At 41.8% G+C, this 21,759-nt stretch overlaps 2 protein-coding genes across 6 annotated transcripts in view; one reads left to right on the top strand and one right to left on the bottom strand.

Moving 5' to 3' along the window:
• ZFYVE26 (zinc finger FYVE-type containing 26) overlaps positions 1-12,652 on the bottom strand; it is a 67,249-nt gene extending 54,597 nt beyond the window's left edge. For both annotated transcript variants that reach the window (XM_069596887.1, XM_069596885.1), the window contains exons 1-9: positions 12,575-12,652; positions 11,823-12,100; positions 9,782-9,860; positions 5,812-5,901; positions 3,902-4,403; positions 3,248-3,378; positions 2,520-2,684; positions 2,292-2,380; positions 1,056-1,219 (exon numbers count right to left, since the gene is read on the bottom strand). In XM_069596887.1, coding sequence (XP_069452988.1) covers positions 1,056-1,219; positions 2,292-2,380; positions 2,520-2,684; positions 3,248-3,378; positions 3,902-4,403; positions 5,812-5,901; positions 9,782-9,860; positions 11,823-12,016 — 1,414 coding nt within the window. In that variant the 5' untranslated portion in view covers positions 12,017-12,100; positions 12,575-12,652. The remainder of the gene's footprint in view (positions 1-1,055; positions 1,220-2,291; positions 2,381-2,519; positions 2,685-3,247; positions 3,379-3,901; positions 4,404-5,811; positions 5,902-9,781; positions 9,861-11,822; positions 12,101-12,574) is intronic.
• A 1,720-nt stretch (positions 12,653-14,372) lies between these two features.
• Positions 14,373-21,759, top strand: part of RAD51B (RAD51 paralog B) — a 615,635-nt gene continuing 608,248 nt past the window's right edge. For 2 of the 4 annotated variants that reach the window (XM_069596889.1, XM_069596888.1), the window contains exons 1-3: positions 14,387-14,460; positions 17,800-17,909; positions 19,129-19,242. In XM_069596889.1, coding sequence (XP_069452990.1) covers positions 17,826-17,909; positions 19,129-19,242 — 198 coding nt within the window. In that variant the 5' untranslated portion in view covers positions 14,387-14,460; positions 17,800-17,825. Of the gene's footprint in view, positions 14,461-17,799; positions 17,910-19,128; positions 19,243-21,759 lie in introns of all 4 variants that reach the window. The other 2 variants (XM_069596891.1, XM_069596890.1) reach the window with 2 other exon arrangements.

The following is a 21,759-nucleotide window of genomic DNA, read 5'->3' on the forward strand; positions in this document are numbered from 1 at the left end:
GATTGATGTATACACACTACTGATACTATGTATAAAATAGGTAACTGGTGAGAACCTCCTAGAGAAGGAAATGGCAACCCATTCCAGTATTCTTGCCTGGGGAAATCCCATGACAGAGGAGCCTGGTGGGCTATAGTCCATGGGGTCACAAAAGAGGCAGACATGGCTGAGTGACAAACAGCAACAATGAGAACCTACTGTAGAGCACGGTGAACTCTACTCAATGCTCTGTGGTCACCTAGATGGGAAGGAAATCCCCAAAAGAGGGGATATATGTATACATATAGCTGAGTCTGCTGTAAAGCAGAAACTAACATAACCTTGTAAAGTAATTATACACCAATAAAAATTAATTTACAAAAGTAAAGCAAAGCAGTATCTAGGCTGAAAGACATCTACTGCCATATGAAAATGTGTGTTTCTCTCAAAGGTAAAGTCCCTGGCCTGTGTAGTAGATTGAGACCACAGTATCTTACGATTTTTGAGGGCTGAAAGAAAGAGCTTGCTACGAGGGCTCTGAATTTACAGCAAAGATCTAAGGTTAAAGTAAGGCTTTGTTACTGTTTAAGGCAAGTGTTTCTTTGAAAAGAAAAACTCTAAAAAAGTTTGAAAAAGAATCTTCTAAGAGAAAAATCCTACCTGTTCAATAGACTATGAAGAAGATACAGGAGGGAAGGCAGGCACAAAATGTGCTATGAGACAGCTAATGGACCTTGGAGACTCACCAAGAACTGGCATAAATACTGCCAGTGACAATGCTGTGAATTCAGAGGGCAGTTCCTAATTCCATGGAATGAGGGTATGCTTGTGGTTCCTGAGCTGGATCCCTATGGGACTGCTCTCATAGGATTCCCTTGGCCTCACCTAGAAAGGGGAAGGTGTCCCTACATCTCATAATCTGATTGGGGCAAATAGCACTAATTTAGAAGGTACCTGCTGGACCACCCATCTTGACAGATCCCAGCAATCATGCTAAATAAATCTTGTGCTAAAAGAAACATGTGTAATACTGTCCTGGGGGGAACCCTGTCTAGGTCACTCCTTCACCAACTCACCGTGCTCTTGCTGGAGGTCCTTGGCTGGCACCTTCTGTAGGAGCTTGAGAACATCTTCCTCCCTGAGGGCTGGAAGGTTTGTAAGGTGATGGAGAGAGTAGAGCACTGAGTGGCTGTCTCCACCATGTAAATGACACAAGAGATCTCTCTTTGGTATGGGGGTGCTGAAAGCAAAAATTGGGAGGATGGAAGGGGAGACAGTTTAAATAATTGCTTGAGAAAAGACCAGTCTCCGTTTCCTCTTATTCTTTCTCTCTGGCTTGGAACACCACAGGTTTCACTTCCCCGAACACTAAATTTCAGATGCACCATGACAGAGGATAGCATTTGTTTACCCTCAGGGAAGGACATCTATCAAACCAGCTTTTTACTTGTCTACAAAGGATCTAGGAAGGGCCTTTGTGGTCAGCAAACTCTAAAAAGGGCTCGCAGACTACGCTTCCTAATTTCTGCAACCTTCATAGCTGAGATCCAACAGGAGCTTCTCTGCTTTTCTTTGAGTCAGGGCCCCTCGCTACTTCCACCTCTGCTGGTAAGGCGGGTGAAGAACAAAACAGGAACTCAGATTTAGGGAGGACTACATGCATTGCAGAAGGAAATGGCAACCCACACCAGTGTTCTTGCCTGGAGAATCCCAGGGATGGGGGAGCCTGGTGGGCTGCCATCTATGGGGTCGCACAGAGTTGGCCAGGACTGAAGCGACTTAGCAGCAAGGCTAAGTTATCAGGAAAACACAGGACCTCACACACATTTCAACAGGCAGTTGTTGAATAAAAGTGTGACTTAAGATAACATGTAGCTAAGGATGCGGACCATGCCCAAAAGCTGTGTGATTCTAGGCTTAACACTTACTTAACACTTCTGAGCTTCAGGGGTCCCACCTTTAAAATGAGGATAACTTTGGTGTCTATCTCACAGGATTAGGGTCAAACTCATTATGTAAAGGGCTTAAAGAAATCCTTGGTATACAGAAAGTGCTCAGGAAACACAAGCTTTTGTTTTTGTTATCACTGTCATCCTTAAATTATCCTCTAGTTATGACCTTGTGGCTGTAGTGAAGATCATCACTACTTATGTTTCTTTCCTGGTTTAATAGTTGGAAAAACTACTTGTTGTGGGTTAATACTGTCAACTCAAGACATTTATGGGGAAGATATGTTAAAAAGGCCACATGCATAGATTGTGGGGTCAAGTGTGCCCAGCGGTGGGAAGGGGGCTGGCGGTGCAGAACCGTACCTGCTCTGCTGTACACACCACTCCAGGACCTCCAGGTGAGCCCACAGCCCATCACAGGCATCCCTCAGGAGCTTATCACAGCCATGGTCCTGCATTGATACAGGAGAAGAAAGAGATGCTGACTCAGGCACCTGGGGTCAGAGGCTGTGACCTACTTCAGGACCCTGCCCCAGCCCAAAGCCTCATCACATACATTTCTGGAGGAGTTTGGGCCGCAGCGTGAGTTACCTGGGTCCTGTGGAGTGTCTGGAGCAGGCTCTTGGCTGACGCTAGGCTCTGGCAGTGTGTCCAGCCCAGGAGCACAAGCAGTCTGCTGAGAGGCCTGAATTCTCTACTGAGCAGGCAGCCAAGACTTGGGAAGTCTTCCTCCTTCAGTAGGGTGAGTGCTGTTACCTGGAAGCCAAAGGAGATGGCTAGAGGACTTGCTGCACATCAGGGTGAGAAGATTTTCCGTTTAGAAGGTAGGTTTCCAACAATGCCAGAAGTGGCCAGTTGTTCAGAAAATGTTTACAGAAATACTAGACTGTAAGCTTCCTGAAGGCAGGGACTGCTGTTGTATCTCCAGATCCTAGCATAGGATGTAGCAGACTAAGTTAATAAATAATTGTTGAATTAAACTTGAGCTCAGCTGCAATCTGGAAGAAGGGTAATTAGATTCCCCTGTCAATTAGGCAACATGTTGCTGCCACTGTCTCTTCTTCCTCACACCCTCCAGAAAGCTTACACATAGCTGCCCAAGGACAGATACGAAATGAAACGCTGGCAGTTCTAAATATGAATGATACTGGTTCTCAGAGCCTTCTGGAACTGTGAGATGGACACAAACTAGATGACTTACCACTAATTAAACTGCTTTGCACTGGACAGATGAATGGGCAAGAAAGGAAGAATGAAAAAAAACCCTGGAAAGGATCCCTGGGAACTTGTGTGATGGAGCATCACTGAGTTTGACTTACCAGGATCTGCTCGAGGAAGTGCTTGTTGTTGCTCAGGCAATAGAAATAGGCCAATTTCCAGGCGTGGGCTGGGTCAGGATCGGAGAACAAGGCTAGCATTACCCGCTCAGGATCAAGAGGATCCGGTGGGACTGAAAATTAACAGACAGCCCAACTGATGTGAGAGTTCACTCTTTCAAAAAGTTACACCAGATTTTCTACACTTCTGTCTTAAAGACTCTATTCTTCTCTTGGTGTGTATGCTCAATTCATCAGTTGTGTCTAACTCTTTGCAACCCCATGGCTCCCCTGACCAGAATCCTCTGTCCATGGGATTTCCCAGGCAAGAATACTGGAATGGGTTGTTATTTCCTTCTCCAGAGGATCTTCCTGACGCAGGGATTGAACCTGCAACTTTTGTGGCTCCTGCATTGGCAGGTGGATTCTTTCCCATTAGCGCCACCTCTTTCCTGCTAGTGTATCATTTTTTCCCCCATCACTCCATCTTGACTACAAAATCCATGCTTTCACAAAGCACAGATGCCCATTTTACAGAACCCTTGCCCATTTTTGCTTAGCTTCTCCCATTAGATTTCTAGAGCAACATGGAAGGCAGGGATTCAGAGGGGCTGAACAGGGTGGAATTGGCAACACAGGAGCTGGACAGGGACACACCTTTTCCCGAGGGCATGGCCTTCTCTGCGTAGGTGTGGCCATACAGAGACACCAGGTCCCGCCCGGCCTTGTGCAGCAGGCAGCCCAGCAGCCGCTCCTCCCGTAGGGGACTCCCCTCAGACCTGCACGCCTCCAGCAGCTCCTCACACAGGAGACGCAGCTCAGCCCCGAGCAGCTCTGCAGGGCAGCGCAGTGTCTGCAGGGCCCCATAGATGGCATCGACTGTCCCTGGGGGCGCAGCGGTAGGGCCCCGCAAAGTTCGCAGTGCCTTTTGAATGAGGTCCACCAGTGCTTTCTGCAGAGGCCAGCCTCGGAGGCCCGCACCATCAACCTCCCCAAGCAGGAGCTCCAGCAGGGCCTGTGCAACCTGGGGGGCCTCCCTCAAGAGATCCCAGAGCACAGAGACAGCTTCTGAGCTGAGCCGAGGGGGCCAGCTCTCCTGCCTCAGGTTTCCATCAAGCACAGGGTCCACTCTGTCTTGTGCTACGACCGCGTACAGCTCCTAAATAGAGGATGAAGAGAGAGATGGGTGGTATGTCCAGAATGTTATCACCTACAAGCCTTGATGTTTCCCTCTTTTCAGTGTACACATGCATGGATATATACAATAGTAGCAGTAGCAAACATTTCTGTAGTCGCTACTATGTGCCAGGTTCTTTAGACAGAAAAATTAATACTTAAAACCACCTTAGGAAGAAGACACTACTATTATCCTCATTTTGAAGGTGTCCTCAAACTAGGGGGTTGAGGCAAAGAGATTTGTCCAAGGCCTCCATCCTCAAGCTAGTCTATCCATACTCCTATCCCCACTGCCCCTGAAACGTACAATGTGACTGCAAGTTCACAGACCAGGTAACAAATTTTTATAAGCACTTAAATTCAATTTTTAAAAGAACACTAGAGACTAGTTTTTAACTCTTGATCTAAATTCCAAGCAAGATTTCAGATACAGCCTGTTCTTTTTTTTTGTTTATTTTTTCTTAACTTTTTATTTTATATTGGAGTATAGCAGATTAACAATGTTGTGATAGTTTCAGGTGGACAGCAAAGGGACTCAGCCATACACATACATGTATCCAATCTTCCCCAAACTCCCCTCCTATCCAGGCTGCCACATAACATTGCAGATACAACCCATTTTTTAATCTTTCCATAAAACCTTCCCCAGTACATCCAACCCACACAACTCTCCCTCCTTACGGGGCTCAGTACCATATGGTTTAGTACATAATTGTGCTATGTGTATATTTCTTTCTTCCCCCACTAGACTGTAAGTCTTTAAAAGGCAAGATCTCTGGAGCCTATAATTTGTTTGGTAGGTTATTTCCCACTCTTCCTTCCTGTGGGTGGTGCTCAGGGATACTTCATTACCTGCCTCCGAGACAGTCAAAGGACCTTGAGTCCTAGTGAAGGTCCCTACCTTAAATCCTACTGTAAATATGTCTTTCATTAGCTGGTGGCCAGGTCATGAAGAAAATAAGCATTAAGCCTCAGAGCATCCCTCATGCACTAGAGGACAGATCTAGTTAAGATTCTGAATCTGCTCCCAGAAAGTGGTTGTGAGGATTAACTATAACATATTCAGTGCACCTGTTACAGAAAAAGGATTTTTTTTTTTTTTCCCCTTGTCTATGGGATTTTTCCAGGCAAGACTAATGGAGTGGGTTGCCATTTCCTTCTTCAGAGCTATACTTAGTATACTTAGTACTTCTGGCCAAAACACTTCTAGGAAGTCTACAATTAGATAAGATTTCCCTATCTCTAAATTTCCTTCAAGGGGCCTCCCCCTGGTCTGGCCTGAGAAAAGTGAACAGCCAACATCCTGAGGGCTTGTTGCTGCTGGATCTGTGAAAGCTGAGCTTCTTGAGTGACTGCACCCCTGGGCAGACAGAGCTGGGGCTCTCTCTCACCTTGAGGATGTCCTCTGAGATGTCACTTGGGAGGTCTTCTGACAATAAAAGAAACTCAAGTTTTCTCCGGAAGCCAGCTGGGAGTAACTTCTAGAAGAATCATAGGAAGGAGGCATAGAGATTAAGAATATGTTTTAAGGGAATTCCCTGACTGTCCAGTGGTTTCACTGTAGTGGGCCTTGGTCCAATCCCTGGCCAGGGATCTAAGATCCCCCACACCACATGGAGCAGCCAAAGAAAAAGACTGTATTTTAGCTGACAATTATAAGTAAGTACTTCTCTCTGGTTCAGCTTATTTCTATTTTCTCTAAGATAAAGTACTTTCTTTTTTGATAAAATGCTAAAAAAAATGCTTTTGACCATTATATTTCTAGTTATGTTTTCATTCAGACACTTTTCTTTATAAACAAAAACAGTTAAACTGAACATATACTCCCCTTAAATACTAACACTGAAATCCCACACTGATCAGCCTCAAATGCCAAGGCTTGCTCATTTCATGTGATTTTTTTTCCTTTCTAACTTGAGGACCTTCTCCAAGAATCTTCCTTGTGGTGTCCCAAATACCCAGTTATGAGTAAGTTGGGATGGAATGGCCCACGTGATCCTTTTTTGGACCAACCCCCTATTTTTAATTTCCATTTTTAGTTAGAAAATTAAAGGGGGAAAGATCTAATATTCATGAGACACTTATTTTGTGCCAATTACTACATGCCAAGTTTTCACATGCTTTTAAAAAATCTCACTTAATTGCTAAATCAACAAACCTATGGCCTTGGGATGTTTTAAGACACAATCGTCAGTAAAGATGAAATGATTAGGAAGTATTTTCCAATCATTTCAAGCATGAAAAGGAAGATGTTTGTTAAAGAGACATGTCATTGGAGACTAATGCATAAAGGAGAGAAAGCTTCTGACTTACTCTCTACCTGCTTATTTCACAATAACTTCCTTCACCTGGTCCTTAAAACTAAAATGATAGTTCCCCTTTCTTTAGGCACAAATTCAAATAAGATGAAAGTCTGGGACTAATCCTGACAAGCACTCTTTAAAACTAGAGACATCTGTAAACCTTGCAGCTGGTTAAATCTTCCAGAAGATGAGTTTCATTGAAAAGTCTCCTAAATCAAAGCAAGAAGCACCTGCAGGATTGTGTGTCTGTTAAGTGAAGTTTAGAACATAAGAGCATGCTTACTTTATTCTTGTGTCATTCATTACATCAGAGGCTAATAAGATCTAGTATGTTCTTGGTCCAAAATCCTTCTTACCATGCCCTCCCCTAATGCTCTATGCCACCTGAATCCATGCATAATGCTAGTGATTGGAAGGTGATAAAGAAAATTCATCTGGCAAGCTGAAAGTTAGTGATTCCACTGAGGACTAAGAGGTAGGAATAGATAATGCCAGAGAGCAGGCTCTTAATAAAAGAACTGGTTAAGATTTTAGGACTTTCATTTAAAGTCCTAAAGACTGACTAGCTTGTATTTTTCTACTGGTGAGGTTACTTTATGCCTCTGCAGGGTCATAAACATTCAACATCTGTAAAACAGGCAAGAATTTGCCCAGTGTTTCTAAGCACAGATTTTCTTATAAAATCAAGGCCATGTTCAATGTAGAAAAATCAGAGAATACAAACAGGCAAATGAAAACACACATTCACAATACACACATACCCCAAATCTTTCAACTAAAGGAGAACTAGAATTACAACTGTATTCTAAGAGTATTCAGACCATTTTCTATATATGCATATAGGCATGCATAACAAACACTGTTTTCTAAACAGCTTTTTCTTCAAATAGCAGAATACAACTATCCTTCCACAAGACTGAAAATTCATTTACCATGTAATTTTAATAGTGCCATAGTATTTTACAAATAGATCAATCAGTTCTGGACTGTGGACATGGAAGCTGTTTGCATTTTTCCTCTTTTAGAAGCAGCAGGCTGTGAACATTATGCTGTTCACACGATAAAACAAAAAGGCAGAAGGCAAAAATGGATGAAGGAAAGGGAAAACAGAATCACTGTTTCAACAAATAATTAAAAAGGAGCTTTCAGTAGCAGGTGGTAGACAGGAGAAGGAGCTGCCAGCTAGTCCATAGAAGATGAAGGCCGGTCTAGGATAAAGACTGGCTTTGTAGAATTACTCCAGGAATGCATTTGAAGTCTTGGTCCTTGTATAAAGTTTTAAAATTCTCTGAGGTCCTTGTATAAAGTTTAAAACATTCCCTAAACTGCTTAAATAACTGAGGCACTGGGGCTTAAAGGACCAGATGATCTTCAATGCTGGGAAAAACAACTCTTAAGTCTGTGAAAAGGAGCCAGGGAAGTGAAATTCACCTTCATATCTGGTTGAGCAACTGTGCAGAAATTTAACCACCACCAATTAGCACAGAGTAAGCAAATATGCTCTGTGAGGCAAAAGTTCATCTGGTTTGATAAATTCCATGTGTGTACTGAAAAGGTCCTTGGTGACAGTAAGACATTTTTTTCCCCTTTTCTCTTTGAAGATACTTTGGATATTTCAGTTGAAGATGTCTCTTTTAGATGTGAAACTATAGCCAACTCTGAATCACCCTGGGGTTGATTATTTTTCAGTTTTGCTTCACTTTCTTCCCTCTCCTGCTGACCTTTTTTTGTCATTTCTCTTTGCTAGTCCATTATCAAAAATTTGGATGATGAATGCATTTAGATTAGTAACTTCTGGTACTTTTTGAAATCTATGTGAAAAAAGGTGTCAGGCAAATTCAGAACTAAAGACAAAATTCATTTTGATGACCAAGAGAAGGGAAGAAGAAAATTAGGCTGAATTATAGACATTTAGGAAACAGAATTTACAGTTTCTTACTTTCCAGTCCATGTAGGCTAAAGATAACATTGAGGTGGGAAAAGGAGAGGACCGAGGAGTTGGAGGCAGAAGACACTGGTTCCAGCTCCAGTTCTGCCAACTAACTTTATGGTGTGACCTTGAGCCAGTCATCTCTTTTTTGAGTCAGCGGTTCCTCACTTAAATCTTAAAGTGTCAGCTTTAATACAAAATTGCCTCAGAGAGTTTCTTTGCTGCTGCTAAGTTGCTTCAGTAGTGTCCGACTCTGTGTGATCCCATAGACGGCAGCCCACCAGGCTTCCCTGTCCCTGAGATTCTTCAGGCAAGAACACTGGCAAGAACACTTGCCATTTCCTTCTCCAATGCATTAAAGTGAAAAGTGAAAGTCAAGTTGCTCAGTCGTGTCCAACTCTTAGTGACTCCATGGACTGCAGCCTACCAGGCTCCTCTGCCCACGGGATTTTCCAGGCAAGAGTACTGGAGTGGGGTGCCATTGCCTTCTCTGCAGAGAGTTTCTTTAATGGATATTTATTTCTGATAATTAACACATATTTCTAAAAGAGCTAAGAATGGTAATTTTTCTTAAAATAAAAACAAACCCTAAACCCTTCCTTATGTTTTCTTTCACTATTAATTTATTCAGTTTTTTTAATTTGGTAACTTTTAGTTCGAGTCACGTGAGTTATTAACTTATTAATTAATGATATTTAAATCAGTAAGATTTCACTGTACTAGACTAGTTAAAATACAATTTTTGTATCAACAACCAAGTTTTGATTCAGCCATTCTCCATTACTTGAGTATTACGAGGATTAGACTTTATTCACAGTCTTGTCACTTTCACCGAGTTCTCCAAAGTTCTCTTCCAGCACAAGAGTCACAGTGGTTTTTAACACAATGGTATCACCTCCAATGGTATGTTGGTGACTCAATGCCAATGTAGGTTAGTAAATTAATAAATGAATTTAGGTAAGGAGACATCAATAAATATTCAAGCCAACCTCACTGTCAGTACTGAAAAAGGATTACAACAAACCTCAAAATAAAGGAAACAGCAGACAGAAGGGAAATTTCACAACTCCTTCCAAGTTCTTTTCAATCCTGGCCTCAGGAGAAAATTTGAAATGTAAACCTCTTTACCTTTTCCAGGGCCAACCATTTTTCCAGTACAAGAAGCCAGAACCAGGCTAATCTTTGAGGACTGATATCCTGTCCATATCTGAAAAATGTAAAAAGAAAAAAAATTCTAAACAAAGAGTTTCTACTGATTTTTTCTTCTCTGTGATCCAAAATTTAGATTTCATTGCTCAGTCTGTTTTACACCTGAACAGGCAAGACATTGCCCTAATGAGAAATTTTTGAATGTATGTGACAGATCAGTAGAGGGAGAATCAGAACAGAACTAGCAGCATTCACTTAAAAAATAAAAAAAGGAAAAGGTCTCAATTCTATCTCTATCTCCTTATCTAGTCTTACTTATTTTTAAACAAAATAATATTCCACCAAAAACCATAAAAGCAAAACTGTCTGAAACAAAACTTGAACTCTTGAAATAGAAACTGATATCAAGTAATCAAAGAAACCAGAAAGTTCATAAAAATTTGTTTTTTAACTCTGTGCTAAAAATAGGATTGGGGCTTCCCAGGTGGCCCTAGTGGTAAAGATCCTGTCTGCTAATGCAGGATACATTAGAAAGGTGGGTTCAGTCCCTGCGTTGGCAGATGCCCTGGAGCAGGAAATGGCAACCCATTCCAGTATTCTTGCCTGGAGAATTCCATGGACAGAGGAACCTGGCAGGCTACAGTCCATAAGGTCGCAAAGAGTTAGACATGACTGAAGCAACTTAGCATAAAAAACAGAATTATATGAGTTCATAAGCCTTTCTTTGAAGTTAGTAGTTTAGACAGTAATTGACTAGAATCCAAATTTAAAGGAAGAAAAGAATCATGTAAATCTCCATTCTATATGTGCTAATACAATACTTTCTTATAAATAACTTCCAGAGTAAGGAAAAATGAGGGAAAAGACTGAAGTTTAACTCCTATACCACTAACTGTTAATAGCACTGCCAGGAAGAACTTCAAAATTCACACAGAGAACACTGGTTGCTAGGGGACAAAGAAGGAATCAATGCACAAACGGGTAGTCCCAGGGACTGGTGGAGGGGGGGTGCCGGAATTCTTTTGCAGTGATGCCTGATTATAGTGGTAGTTACATGAAACTAAGAATGGATAAAGATGCACAGAGCTGCACACATAAAAATGAATACATATTGGGACTACCCTGGTGGTCCAGTGGTTGGGACTCACACTTCTAATGCACGGAGTGTGGGTTCCATCTCTGGTTGGGGCACTAGGACCCTGCATGCAGTGCAGAACGGCCAAAAAAAAAAAAAGAGAGAGAATGCAGATTAAAAAAACTGTGAAAACCAAATCAGGATGTAGTCTAGCTATCAGTGGTGGTGGTTTAGTCGCCTAGTCGTGTCCAACTCTCTGCGACCCCATGGCCTGCCAGCTCCTCTGTCCATGGGATTTCCCAGGAAAGAATACTGGAGTGGGTTGCCATTTCCTTCTCCAAGGGATATTCCTGACCCTGGGGCTGAACCCGAGTCTCCTGCATTGGCAGGCGAATTCTTTACTGCTAAGCCATGAGGGAAGCCCCCCCTAGTTAACAGTACTGGTGTCAATTTTGTGGTTTGATATTCACTATAGTTATATAAGATGTCACAATTGGGGGAAGTTGGGGAAAGGGTACTCTTTGTATTATTTATGCATTTCTTGTGAGTCTATAATTAATTATTTCAAAATAAAAAGTTTTAAGTGAACTCACTTCTGGTCCTTTGTTAAAGCTACAACAGTATCTTCAATATCACAAGCAAGAAGGGAGCAGGATTTGCTCTTATGGAGGCAAAGAAAATGCTTTATTATTAATGATAATAAACATGAAATGCTCGTTCCAGGCTTAAATGCAGTTTCAGATGATAGTTCAAAGCCAAACTGATTAAGTAATAAACAGGCATGTAACAATATTATAGAAGTAAAATTTCAGAACAAGTGAAATACAATCTGCCTTTGTTAATTCTTCAAAGGTGATTGAGTGAGGCACGTGGACCAGAGCTCAAGTATTGAACATTTCCTCTCTCGTCCTGTGACTGCATGGCAGGAAGCAAGAGATCCCTTACCTCAGCTGATTGGGACACAGGACCAGCGCCCAAAGTATATCTTCCACCTTCTTTGGGATATCCCCTTGTGCCTCGTGTAGCTGAGGTACGCATGCCTTTGCCAGTTCCCATTCTCCTCTCCGAAGGCACTCACAGAAAAATCCTAAAAGCTGCTTCTGGGAAGCAGCTTCCTCTTTTCCAAATGGATGGTGCATTTTCCCCAGCACAGAGTGCAGGGAGATAGAAACAGATGAATTACAGAAAACACATCGGCTTTTTTCTCATCTGTGGACTATCTCCTAGAAACAATACACATCCGAGAGAAAAGAAAAGGAAGGAATAAGACAAACTATTAATCACTTCCCGTACGAGGAAAGGCAGGACTTACTTCTCTAATCTGACATGTTACTGTCTCTCTTTTTGAGAAGTTCCACCTTTCCCCAAGGGGTGGATCCCATCTCTCTAGGCGCATCCAATATTTGATTAATATTAATCGTCATATTAGCCCGCAACGCAGACCCAAAACTCCACTTCCTTATTTCCTCCTGAACTTTATGCCCAATCTGGCTCCAAATCCCCAGGTGGTCGCCTCCCTAAAGATGAGAAATTCAGCAGGAACCTCCCTAGTTTGAGCCCTCTTTTAAGGCAGAGCACTGACGATCAGGAGAGGAATCGGTGTCAGAACGGGAAGGCGGTGGGGATTGGGGCGCAGGGACGCTTCCTATCCGGATCGTGGAGAGCGCTCCTGCCTCCTCGGGGCGCCTTACACTCACCCGCTCCCGGTGCCCAAATCTGTACATCTTCCAGCGAAGCCATGTTTGAGCCGAGTCAGGTGACAAATCTTGTTCGGCAGGCTGGGGCAGGGGGGTGAGGGGGGGGCGGGAATGAGGATTGACATCGGCTACTGTAATTGGTCAATGGAGGAAAGATGCAAATAAAGCGCCATATTTGTTTGGGTCACGTGACTCTACCTCAGGACCCGAGGAAGCTAGCCAGCTGGGAAAGCGATACCAGATACGTGCCTTAGGACCATCCCTCACAGTTCTGACAGTTCCTCCGCTTGATACCTTCCGTTTTGCCTTCGATGGAGCGAGTGGCAGGAATAGCTGTGTGCCTTGATCTTTTTTCTTTTGTTTTCTTTTCTCCTCCTAGTTTGAAGTTAGCGTTTACCTAGCGCCAGCCAGTGACAGTGCTTTGCCACGCCCTGGGGATACCCAGATCAGGGAGACTTAAGTCCTTCGTTATTATTCCGTCCACTTGGACTCCCTTATAATTCTGGAACCCTACGTTCTGAATTTCCAGTTCCTTCTGCTTAACTCCCGTTATGTATTTGCTCATTTTCCGACTTATGACCAACCTAGACAACATATTAAAAAGCAGAGACATGACTTTGTCAACAAAGGTCCGTCTAGTCAAGGCTATGGTTTTTCCAGTAGTCATGTATGGATGTGAGAGTCGGACTATAAAGAAAGCTGAGCGCCAAAGAATTGATGCTCTTGAACTGTGGTGTTGGAGAAGACTCTTGAGAGTCCCTTGGACTGCAAGGAGATCCAACTAGTCCATCCTAAAGGAGATCAGTCCTGGGTGTTCACTGGAAGGACTGATGTTGAAGCTGAAACTCCAATACTTTGGCCACCTGATGTGAAGAGCTGACTCATTTGAAATGACCCTGATGCTCAGAGGGATTGAGGGCAGGAGGAGAAGGGGACGACAGAGGATGAGATGGCTTGGTGGCATCACCGACTCAATGGACACGGGTTTGGGTGGACTCGGGGAGTTCGTGATGAACAGGGAGGCCTGGCGTGCTGCAGTTCATGGGGTTGTAAAGAGTCGGATACAACTGAGCAACTGAACTGAACTGAACCGACAACCGTGAACTGTGCGCTAGACTCTACTTTAGAAGCTGAAGAAGATGCGGTCCTTGTCCTCAAAGAGATCACAGTCTACTGAGGGGTACAGGTCAATAGTTACGATGCAGTGGGCTAAATGATAACACAGAGGTATGCACAGGGGAGATGAGAGCAAAGAATTAGCAAAAAGCCATTTTCAAATATAATAATCTGAAATCGAGTCTTAAAACAATTTACTAGGTTTCCTCATCACAGCTGTTTTTATACTGAACTTTCTGGTTTCCGTCATGTTCTTCAACTATAGACTCGGACTTTTCCCCATTACATGTTTTTGGCTTGAGCAGTTTCATTCAATATTTTCCAAACTATTTCACCACCAAAGGCGGAGAAAAAACCAAAGCAACCCAAAAATTATCTTCCAAAACTTGGATGATTGGTGGATTCTCGTCTATTCTCAGAAAATTGACGTGTCTTTCTGGTCCATTAAGCAGCTTTTAAATGAAGTGACAAAATAAAGAATAGAAACTTAAAGTTATTTCCTGGCATCGTATTCTCCTTGCTGACATTCCTCCACCGGGTTTTGATAATCACTATAATGAGAAATTGACTGGGACTCACCGATATTAGAGAGTGTGAACTACAATTCCCAGCAAGCAGCGGAGCCGCCCTGGGCCTGTGCCTACCTTTTATTGGATAGTTCCCCAGGGTGACGACCCAACCAGGGCTTCGGTTATTGCTTTTCATCGCTTTCCGCGGTTAAGTGTGTAAGGGATAGGGGAAACTTTGAAAGTTGGATGCTGCAGAATCCGGTACTGGAAAGTTTCCTGTTGCGGGCGGTTTGGGGGAATGGGGTGCGCTTATTATTTCCTGCTCCCTCTCTGGGCACGTGTTGTTGATATCGGGGGAGTGGAGAGCCACTCTTGGGTGCAGGCGCACGCCCCCTTAGGTACATTGGGATCTTATCTTGAGCCCAGCCGCAGATCTTAGGGGGTCTGGTCTTCCTTTGTGGGGGTTGCGTGGAAGCTGCACCTTGTTGGGAAGAGCTGTTAAGGGATTCTGGGGTGATGTTTTCGCCTCTTGATGTCCATCCATCTTCCCACGTGTGGGCAGTTTGAGGTCTAGGAAGGAGAGCCCGTCATTAAGGGAAGTTGAGTGTCTGCCTGTCTTCAGGTGTTGTTGAATTAAGAGGTACTTAATAGTGTGGAATATGGAGTCAGATACCTGGGTTCGAATGCAGACTCCACCTTGTGCTAGATGTTAGGCTTTGCTTAAGTTTTTCAACTCAGTGCCTCGGTATCAAACTATAAAATGGGGTAAAAATCTGAGTTCTTGGAAAAGTGGCATGTAATAAGGGCTCAAGAAATATTAGCTATTATTGTTAATTCACAATTTTCTATCGTAAGGATTTTTCTTTTCTTGATAAGAAGAGCATTCACTTTCCAGGATCGAACTTCTTCCCTCACACCCTCGTGCACATGCACTCACACATATAGGCAGGGCATGGATTTAACGTGGAAGAAACAAACGTTCAAGCCATAACAGCGTGTTAATAAGATTATCGAACAAATGAGTTCACCGTGTGATGAGAACATTGGAGAGAAAGAGAGTAAGCAGGAAGTCTTTGTGGAGGAAAATCAGGGAGGCAGGATGGCCCTTATGTAACCTATCAATGTTATGGCTGGAAGGCAGGTCACCTGAGGTCGCAAATGCTGGTTTTGCTGAATGAATTAATAGTAATTGTTAGCACTAGGAGCCAGGCACCATCCACATCCTCTAACCTTCACTACATTCCTGCAAAGTAGGTATTTCCACGATGTCTGTTTTTCAGATGAGGAAAGTAAGGTACTGGGAGGCAAGTGATTTTACCAGAAAGGTCAGAATCTGGGCCTTGCAATCTGATATATGAATGAGAGGAAAGTGAGGGACCAGTTTACCAAGAGGCTTTAGGCCATCATAAGAAATGTGGAGTTTATCCTGTGGTCTCATGGTCCCATGGGCAGTTTGAAAGGATGAGAGTGACGGGATTGGAGCACATTTTTAGGAGGCTACCTCTGACAGGATTGTGACTTGTGGGTCAGTTTGGTGCTTACTCCTCTCTGCTTCCATCTGAGTATGTGTGTTCTTGTTGCTGTCGTGTCCGACTCTGTCACCCTATGGACTGTAGCTGCCCGGGGGATTCTCCAGGCAAGAATACTGGAGTGAGTTGCCATAGCACATTTAAATTCCTATGACAATACTTGCTGCATGACTAGTTATTTGTATATATATTCCTTTTCATCTTTTACTGTGGGTTTCCGAAGGGGAGAAGTATACTAAAGTGATTCTTGTGGCACAGCACTCAGCAGAAGGTGTGCTTAAGAAGCATCTGTGGAAGCAACAAACGATTTATTTTTTTGTCGGTTGAGGGGTGGGTGTGCAGGGCAGAGAGTGACCAGAGGCAATATGAGTAGTCTAGGCAAGTGATGTGTTTGTGTGCGCTCAGTCGTGTTTGACTCTCTGTGACCCCATGGACTATAGCCCACCAGGCTCTTCTGTCCATGGGATTTCCCAGGCAAGAATACTGGAGTGGGTTGCCATTTGCTTCTTCAGGGGATCTTCACTATCCAGGGATCAAACCTGCGTTTCTTGCATTGGCAGGTGGATTCTTTTATCCCTGAGCCACTAGAGAAGCCCTGTTCTCCTTTTTGGGTTGAATTTATTAGTCAAAATGATGTCATTGCTCAGAGCTACCTGGTATGTGAAGACCCTGGGCAATGATTCAGCAGATGTCACTTGGTAAACTTTCTATTGGAGACACAAAACCCAACACTGACAAATTCCCTTTGAGTGAAATGAGGATTTACTTTGTGATTGTGGGAGGGATGTGTGTGTGTGAGAGAGAAAGATGAGGGAGAGAGAAAGAGTGTTAATCTGATTAGAAATTTGGGCCCTGGTATTGGAAATAAATATCTACATTCTCAGTGAATAGTTCCCAAATGTGACTCTTTTTCTGATCATTTTATTGTTTCATCTCCTGGAACAATGAAGAGTCCCTGTTTCTACTTTATCCAGAGGATATTCTGCCATCTGAGTATAATACAGCTTCTCCTTTGCTTGTGTTATTAAGAGAATCACAGTGATTCTGTTCTAACTCTCTGAAGGCATATATTTCATGAGCCTCATTTAGTCCTCACAGGGTTCAACAGCAAGAGTGAAATTTAATTGCATGTGGGAATGTGAGCAGCTAGTATAATAAAAAAAATTTCAGTTTGCAAATAACACCTGAAATAACAAAATCTGTTGATTCAGAATGTTCTGACTCCTAAAAGAGAGGTTCAGTATGATTATGGACTTGTAGGAGAGTGTATTGACTAAGGGATAGGCCTCAGAGTCAGACTTCCTGGGTTCAAATTCTGGATCTACCATTTACTTTTTCTGGTAACAGTGGAATGGCTAACCTTTCCAGACTTTGGTTTTCTCATATGTAAAAATAGGATCCGTCATCAACCTTTCTTATAGGGCTGTTGAGAAGCTTAAATGTGGCAATTGATGTAAAGCTTTGAAACAGTGCCTGATACATAGAAGGTGGTCAATAAATTTATTATTGTTTCAGTGCAACGAAAGCAGACTTTCTGGGACTGCTCTTTGGAAATATTTGTGTTAATTACACATCCAAATAAAGTTTATGAATGAACTGAAAATCTTAAGAAAGAAAGGAAAGAAAGTGAAGTCACTCAGTCGTGTCCGACTATTTGCGACCCTGTGAACTGTAGCCTACCAGGCTTCTCTGTCCATGGGATTCTCCAGGCAAGAATATTGGAGTGGGTTACTATTTCCTTCTCCAGGGGATCTTCCCGACCCAGGGATCGAACCCAGGTCTACCGCATTGGAGGCAGACGCTGGTATTATTATATTTGTGTAATAAGTTTTTAAATAATTTTTGTGAAATGCAGATTCTTACATTGCTTTTTTCCATGTTTGACAAACAGTAATCTCCCCTATTTAAAGTATTTAGAAAGATTTATAGCCTTCTTTTATTTTATCAGTAATATTTTAAATACCATACATTTCATTTTATATATGGAGAGGCTTGAAAATGTTTTATTTTGTAGAGTGTTGTGGATAGCCCATCTGCTACTGCTTATGCTATTTCCCAATGTTTTTTCAAGGTTCTTTTTCTTGTGCATCTGGAGGCATGGGTAGCAAGAAACTAAGACGAGTGGGTTTATCACAAGAGCTGTGTGATCGTCTGAACAGACATCAGATTGTTACCTGTCAGGTACAATTTGTTTAATTTTTCTCAGTGAGAAACCTTAAGTGCAAATTAATCTTAAGTGACCTAAATAACTCTTTTCTTAAAAAAATTTTGCTTCAAGTTTTAGAAAACGTGTTTATTTTAGTTGGAGGATAATTGCTTTAAAATATTGTTGTAGTTTCTGCCATACATCAACATGAATCAGCCATAGGTATCCCCTCCTTCTTGAACCTCCCTCCCAATAACTCTTAATTGCATCTGAAATATGAACATTTAGGTTTATAAAAAAAGATAAATGATGGTGCTTGCTAATTCAAAATAACAAACCACTTACCTTGTATTTCCAAATGTGATTTCATTTCAAGAGTTTTGCATTTTAGTTAGGATTGGGTTAGGAGAATGCTCATGGCAGAAGGTGAAATACACCTGGCCATTTATTTGGGATTCTAGAGAAGTTTTGTCCTTGTGAAAGAAATTCTGTAGTTACATGAGAAATATGACTCAAATGAGGAGACAATATTCAAAATAGATAATTTCTCTTGAAAGCAAGAAAAATTTTTAGAATTATTTTTCTATCGGTGGAGTGAGAAAAATATATAAAGTGGATGTTGTATAGTTAAGCACAAAAGTAAAGCAAATCCCTCTTAGGAGGTTAAATTAGATTTAACATTTTACATTAGGAATTAATCCTTGATAAGATGGACTTTTAGAGAATGCTGGAGTTTTTTGTTTTTTTCAATTGCTTTGTGTGTTAATGATATCTTTGCTTTCTCTGTTATACATTGGATAACCTTCATGTTCATACTTTGAAACACAATTAAAAATATGATATTTAACATTTCAGTCCACAGTTGGTTTTATTCTCTCTCAGTGATTAAATACCCCCTCTGAATAATCTTATAGCTTAGGATGAAACTGATTTCATATCTGGGTGTCTGTTTGTGTCCAAACTTTTGGGCACAGGGGCACTGCTCATATCCATTTGGGCTGATTTCTGCTGCTATGTATTTTTACTTGGTGTGTCCTTTGATATATACTAAGTTGGATGTTTAGAAGATAAGATTATGTCGTATCTTTTAGTTAAGGAATATTTAGGAGGAAAATACTATAAGAAACATACAAACTGATCTACAATAAATTATGCTTTTATTTGCACATGGACAGTGTCAGTTGAAAGCTTCCTTTTAATTCCAGTATCTCTGTTATATATGTATATTTAAAGTAGTCTCTTTATGTTTTTTAGGACTTTCTATGTCTTTCCCCACTGGAGCTTATGAAGATGACTGGCCTTAGTTATCAAGCTGTCCATGAACTTCTGTGTGTGGTTAGCAGGGCCTGTGCACCACAGATGCAAACGGTATATATGTATTTTAGAATTATGGTTTGGTTATGATTTTTATTTTGAAAAGCTTCTGTATTCTCTTTAAAATCTTTTAGGGGATAAGGTAAAAGCAAAAATAGAGATGAACACCTCAAAAATACCAACCCTCACAATGTAAGAGTTAGTCCTCTAATGAGAATAAATTTATGTTATTTATAAGCTCATGGGAGACAGTTACGGGAATGAGAGATAACGGGAATTTTTTTTCTCTGTAGCTGGCAGTGTTATTTCAGAAGGTCATCTTTCTCTTTTACTTGTTTGGGAAGGATTTGTGAACCTCATGGTTAAACTATAATATACTCTTAATTTTAGAATGTCCCTGTCTCTATAATACTAACTTTTACCATCATCATTACTCTACTCTACATCTCAGAGTATGCATATTGGACTCACACTGACTTATTGATTGAATGAATAATGCTTTAAAACTTATCCTCACTCCTGAGAGGAGTTAAAGTCTTTTGAAATAAGCCCACATCAAGTTGTACTATTATTTCATACTTTCTGTGTCATGCCTTTAGCTTTTCAAAATGTAGGTTTAGTGCATGGTAGAAAATGTCTCATTTTCTCAGTGTAAGAGTTACCTGAAAATCTGTCCAGTGTTTTGCAAATGTATTTATTTGTGTGGGTTGTAAACTACTTACCATGTTATATTGAAATCTGGTAACCACTGAGCAATAAAGGAGGATCCAACTCTGTGGAGGAAGGAAGGAATATTAGTGTCATTTGAAACTTTGAAAACAATGAACAGATTGAGTATTTTCTTTTGTTCCGGTTTTGCTTGTGATCTAAGGAAAATACTTTAAAGGCAGAATCATCAGAAGGTGACTAAGAATCGGAATTAGAAATGGGCACTAGTCTTAGCTTTGTCATTGGTTTCAACAAAGATAAGTAGCTTTGAACAGCCCACTTTGTTTTATGGGAGAAGTTAAAGAGTTAAAATCATATGTGATGATTTCATTAGGAGGTTCAAATTTCACTGTTTTGAAAGTTGTAAAGCACCAAGAGAACCTTTTAATTTGACATCTGTGATTCAATATATATTGCATATTCCTAGTCAGATAATGAAGCAGGAGATGATGGCTAGGAAATTCACCTTCAATCTCCACGTCCTTCACCGGTTTCAGCTGCAATGTCACTGCCATTCCAATTGTCAGTTCAAGGAGCCATCTTTCTCCTTTGTTGTACATTTACTTTCGTAACAGTCATTCTTTAGAGTCCTGCCTTAAATATTGGATTAGCCTTAGTTCATTCCCTCACAAAGATTTTTTGCTTTGTTAATTTATTTATTCAGCCATTTATTCCTTCAACAAATATTTATTGAGTGCTAGCCATGGATGTGTCGGGTACTGGAGATATTGTAGTGAAGATGATTGATAAAGTTTTCTGCCCTTCTGTAGCTTACAGTCTAGTGGGAACTGCTGCTGCTGCTAAGTCACTTCAGTCGTGTCTGACTCTGTGTGACCCCATAGATGGCAGCTCACCAGGCTCCCCCGTCCCCGGGATTCTCCAGGCAAGAACATTGGAGTGGGTTGCCATTTCCTTCTCCAATGCGTGAAAGTGAAAAGTGAAAGTGAAGTCGCTTAGTCATGTCCGACTCTTAGCGACCCCATAGACCGCAGCCTACCAGGCTCCTCTGTCCATGGGATTTTCCAGGCAAGAGTACTGGAGTGGGGTGCCATTGCCTTCTCTGCTAGTGGGAACAGTCGGACATTAAACAAACAATTGTATAAATGATTAATTAATTGTAGTAATGGTAAGTCCTATCAGAGAAAAGTACAAAGAGCTTAGAAACTGAAAGGGACATTGCTTAGTGCAGGGGTCAGCAAGGGCTCCCTCACGGAACCAACACTTCAGCTGAAACCTGATGGATGAACAGGAGAGAGACAGCCAAAGGGACTGGGAAGGGAGGGGAGCAGGGAAGGGCTTGCAAGCAGTGAGTGGGAAATGCAGAGACCCTGTGAAGAGCAGGAGAATGGTGCTTGTATGGTAAGAAGGTCAGGCTGGTCTGAGTGAACATAGCAAGGAAGAGAGGGGCAAGAGATGAAGCTGGAGAAGCAAGCAGAGTCAGGTCATTGGGGCCTGCAGGCCTGTTAAGGATTTTGGACTTTATTCTGAGAGCAATGATAAGTCATCAAAGGGAGTAATCTAGTATGTGTTTTTAAAAAACTCAGTCTTTAAACATAGACAAGTGATTGAAAAGGAACAAGGAAATATTTGTGGACTAGTTAGGTATCTGTGACCATACTCCAGATAGACTGTGACCTGGACTATTAGTGTGGTGTTAATGTCAACGGTATAATGTCAGTTACCATGAGCGATACGTAGGAGGTAGCATGAGTAGGATTTGGTGATGATTTGTCTGTGGGTGGTGATGAGGTACAGGAAAGGGTCAGAGATGATTCCTTGATTTTGCTCTATGAGACTGGATGGTACCATTTCCTGAGATAAGGAATATTGGAAGAGGATCAGGTTTGAGGGAGGCAGATCATG

This window comes from Ovis canadensis, chromosome 7 (genome assembly GCF_042477335.2).
Source record: "Ovis canadensis isolate MfBH-ARS-UI-01 breed Bighorn chromosome 7, ARS-UI_OviCan_v2, whole genome shotgun sequence".
Taxonomy (NCBI): domain Eukaryota; kingdom Metazoa; phylum Chordata; class Mammalia; order Artiodactyla; family Bovidae; genus Ovis; species Ovis canadensis.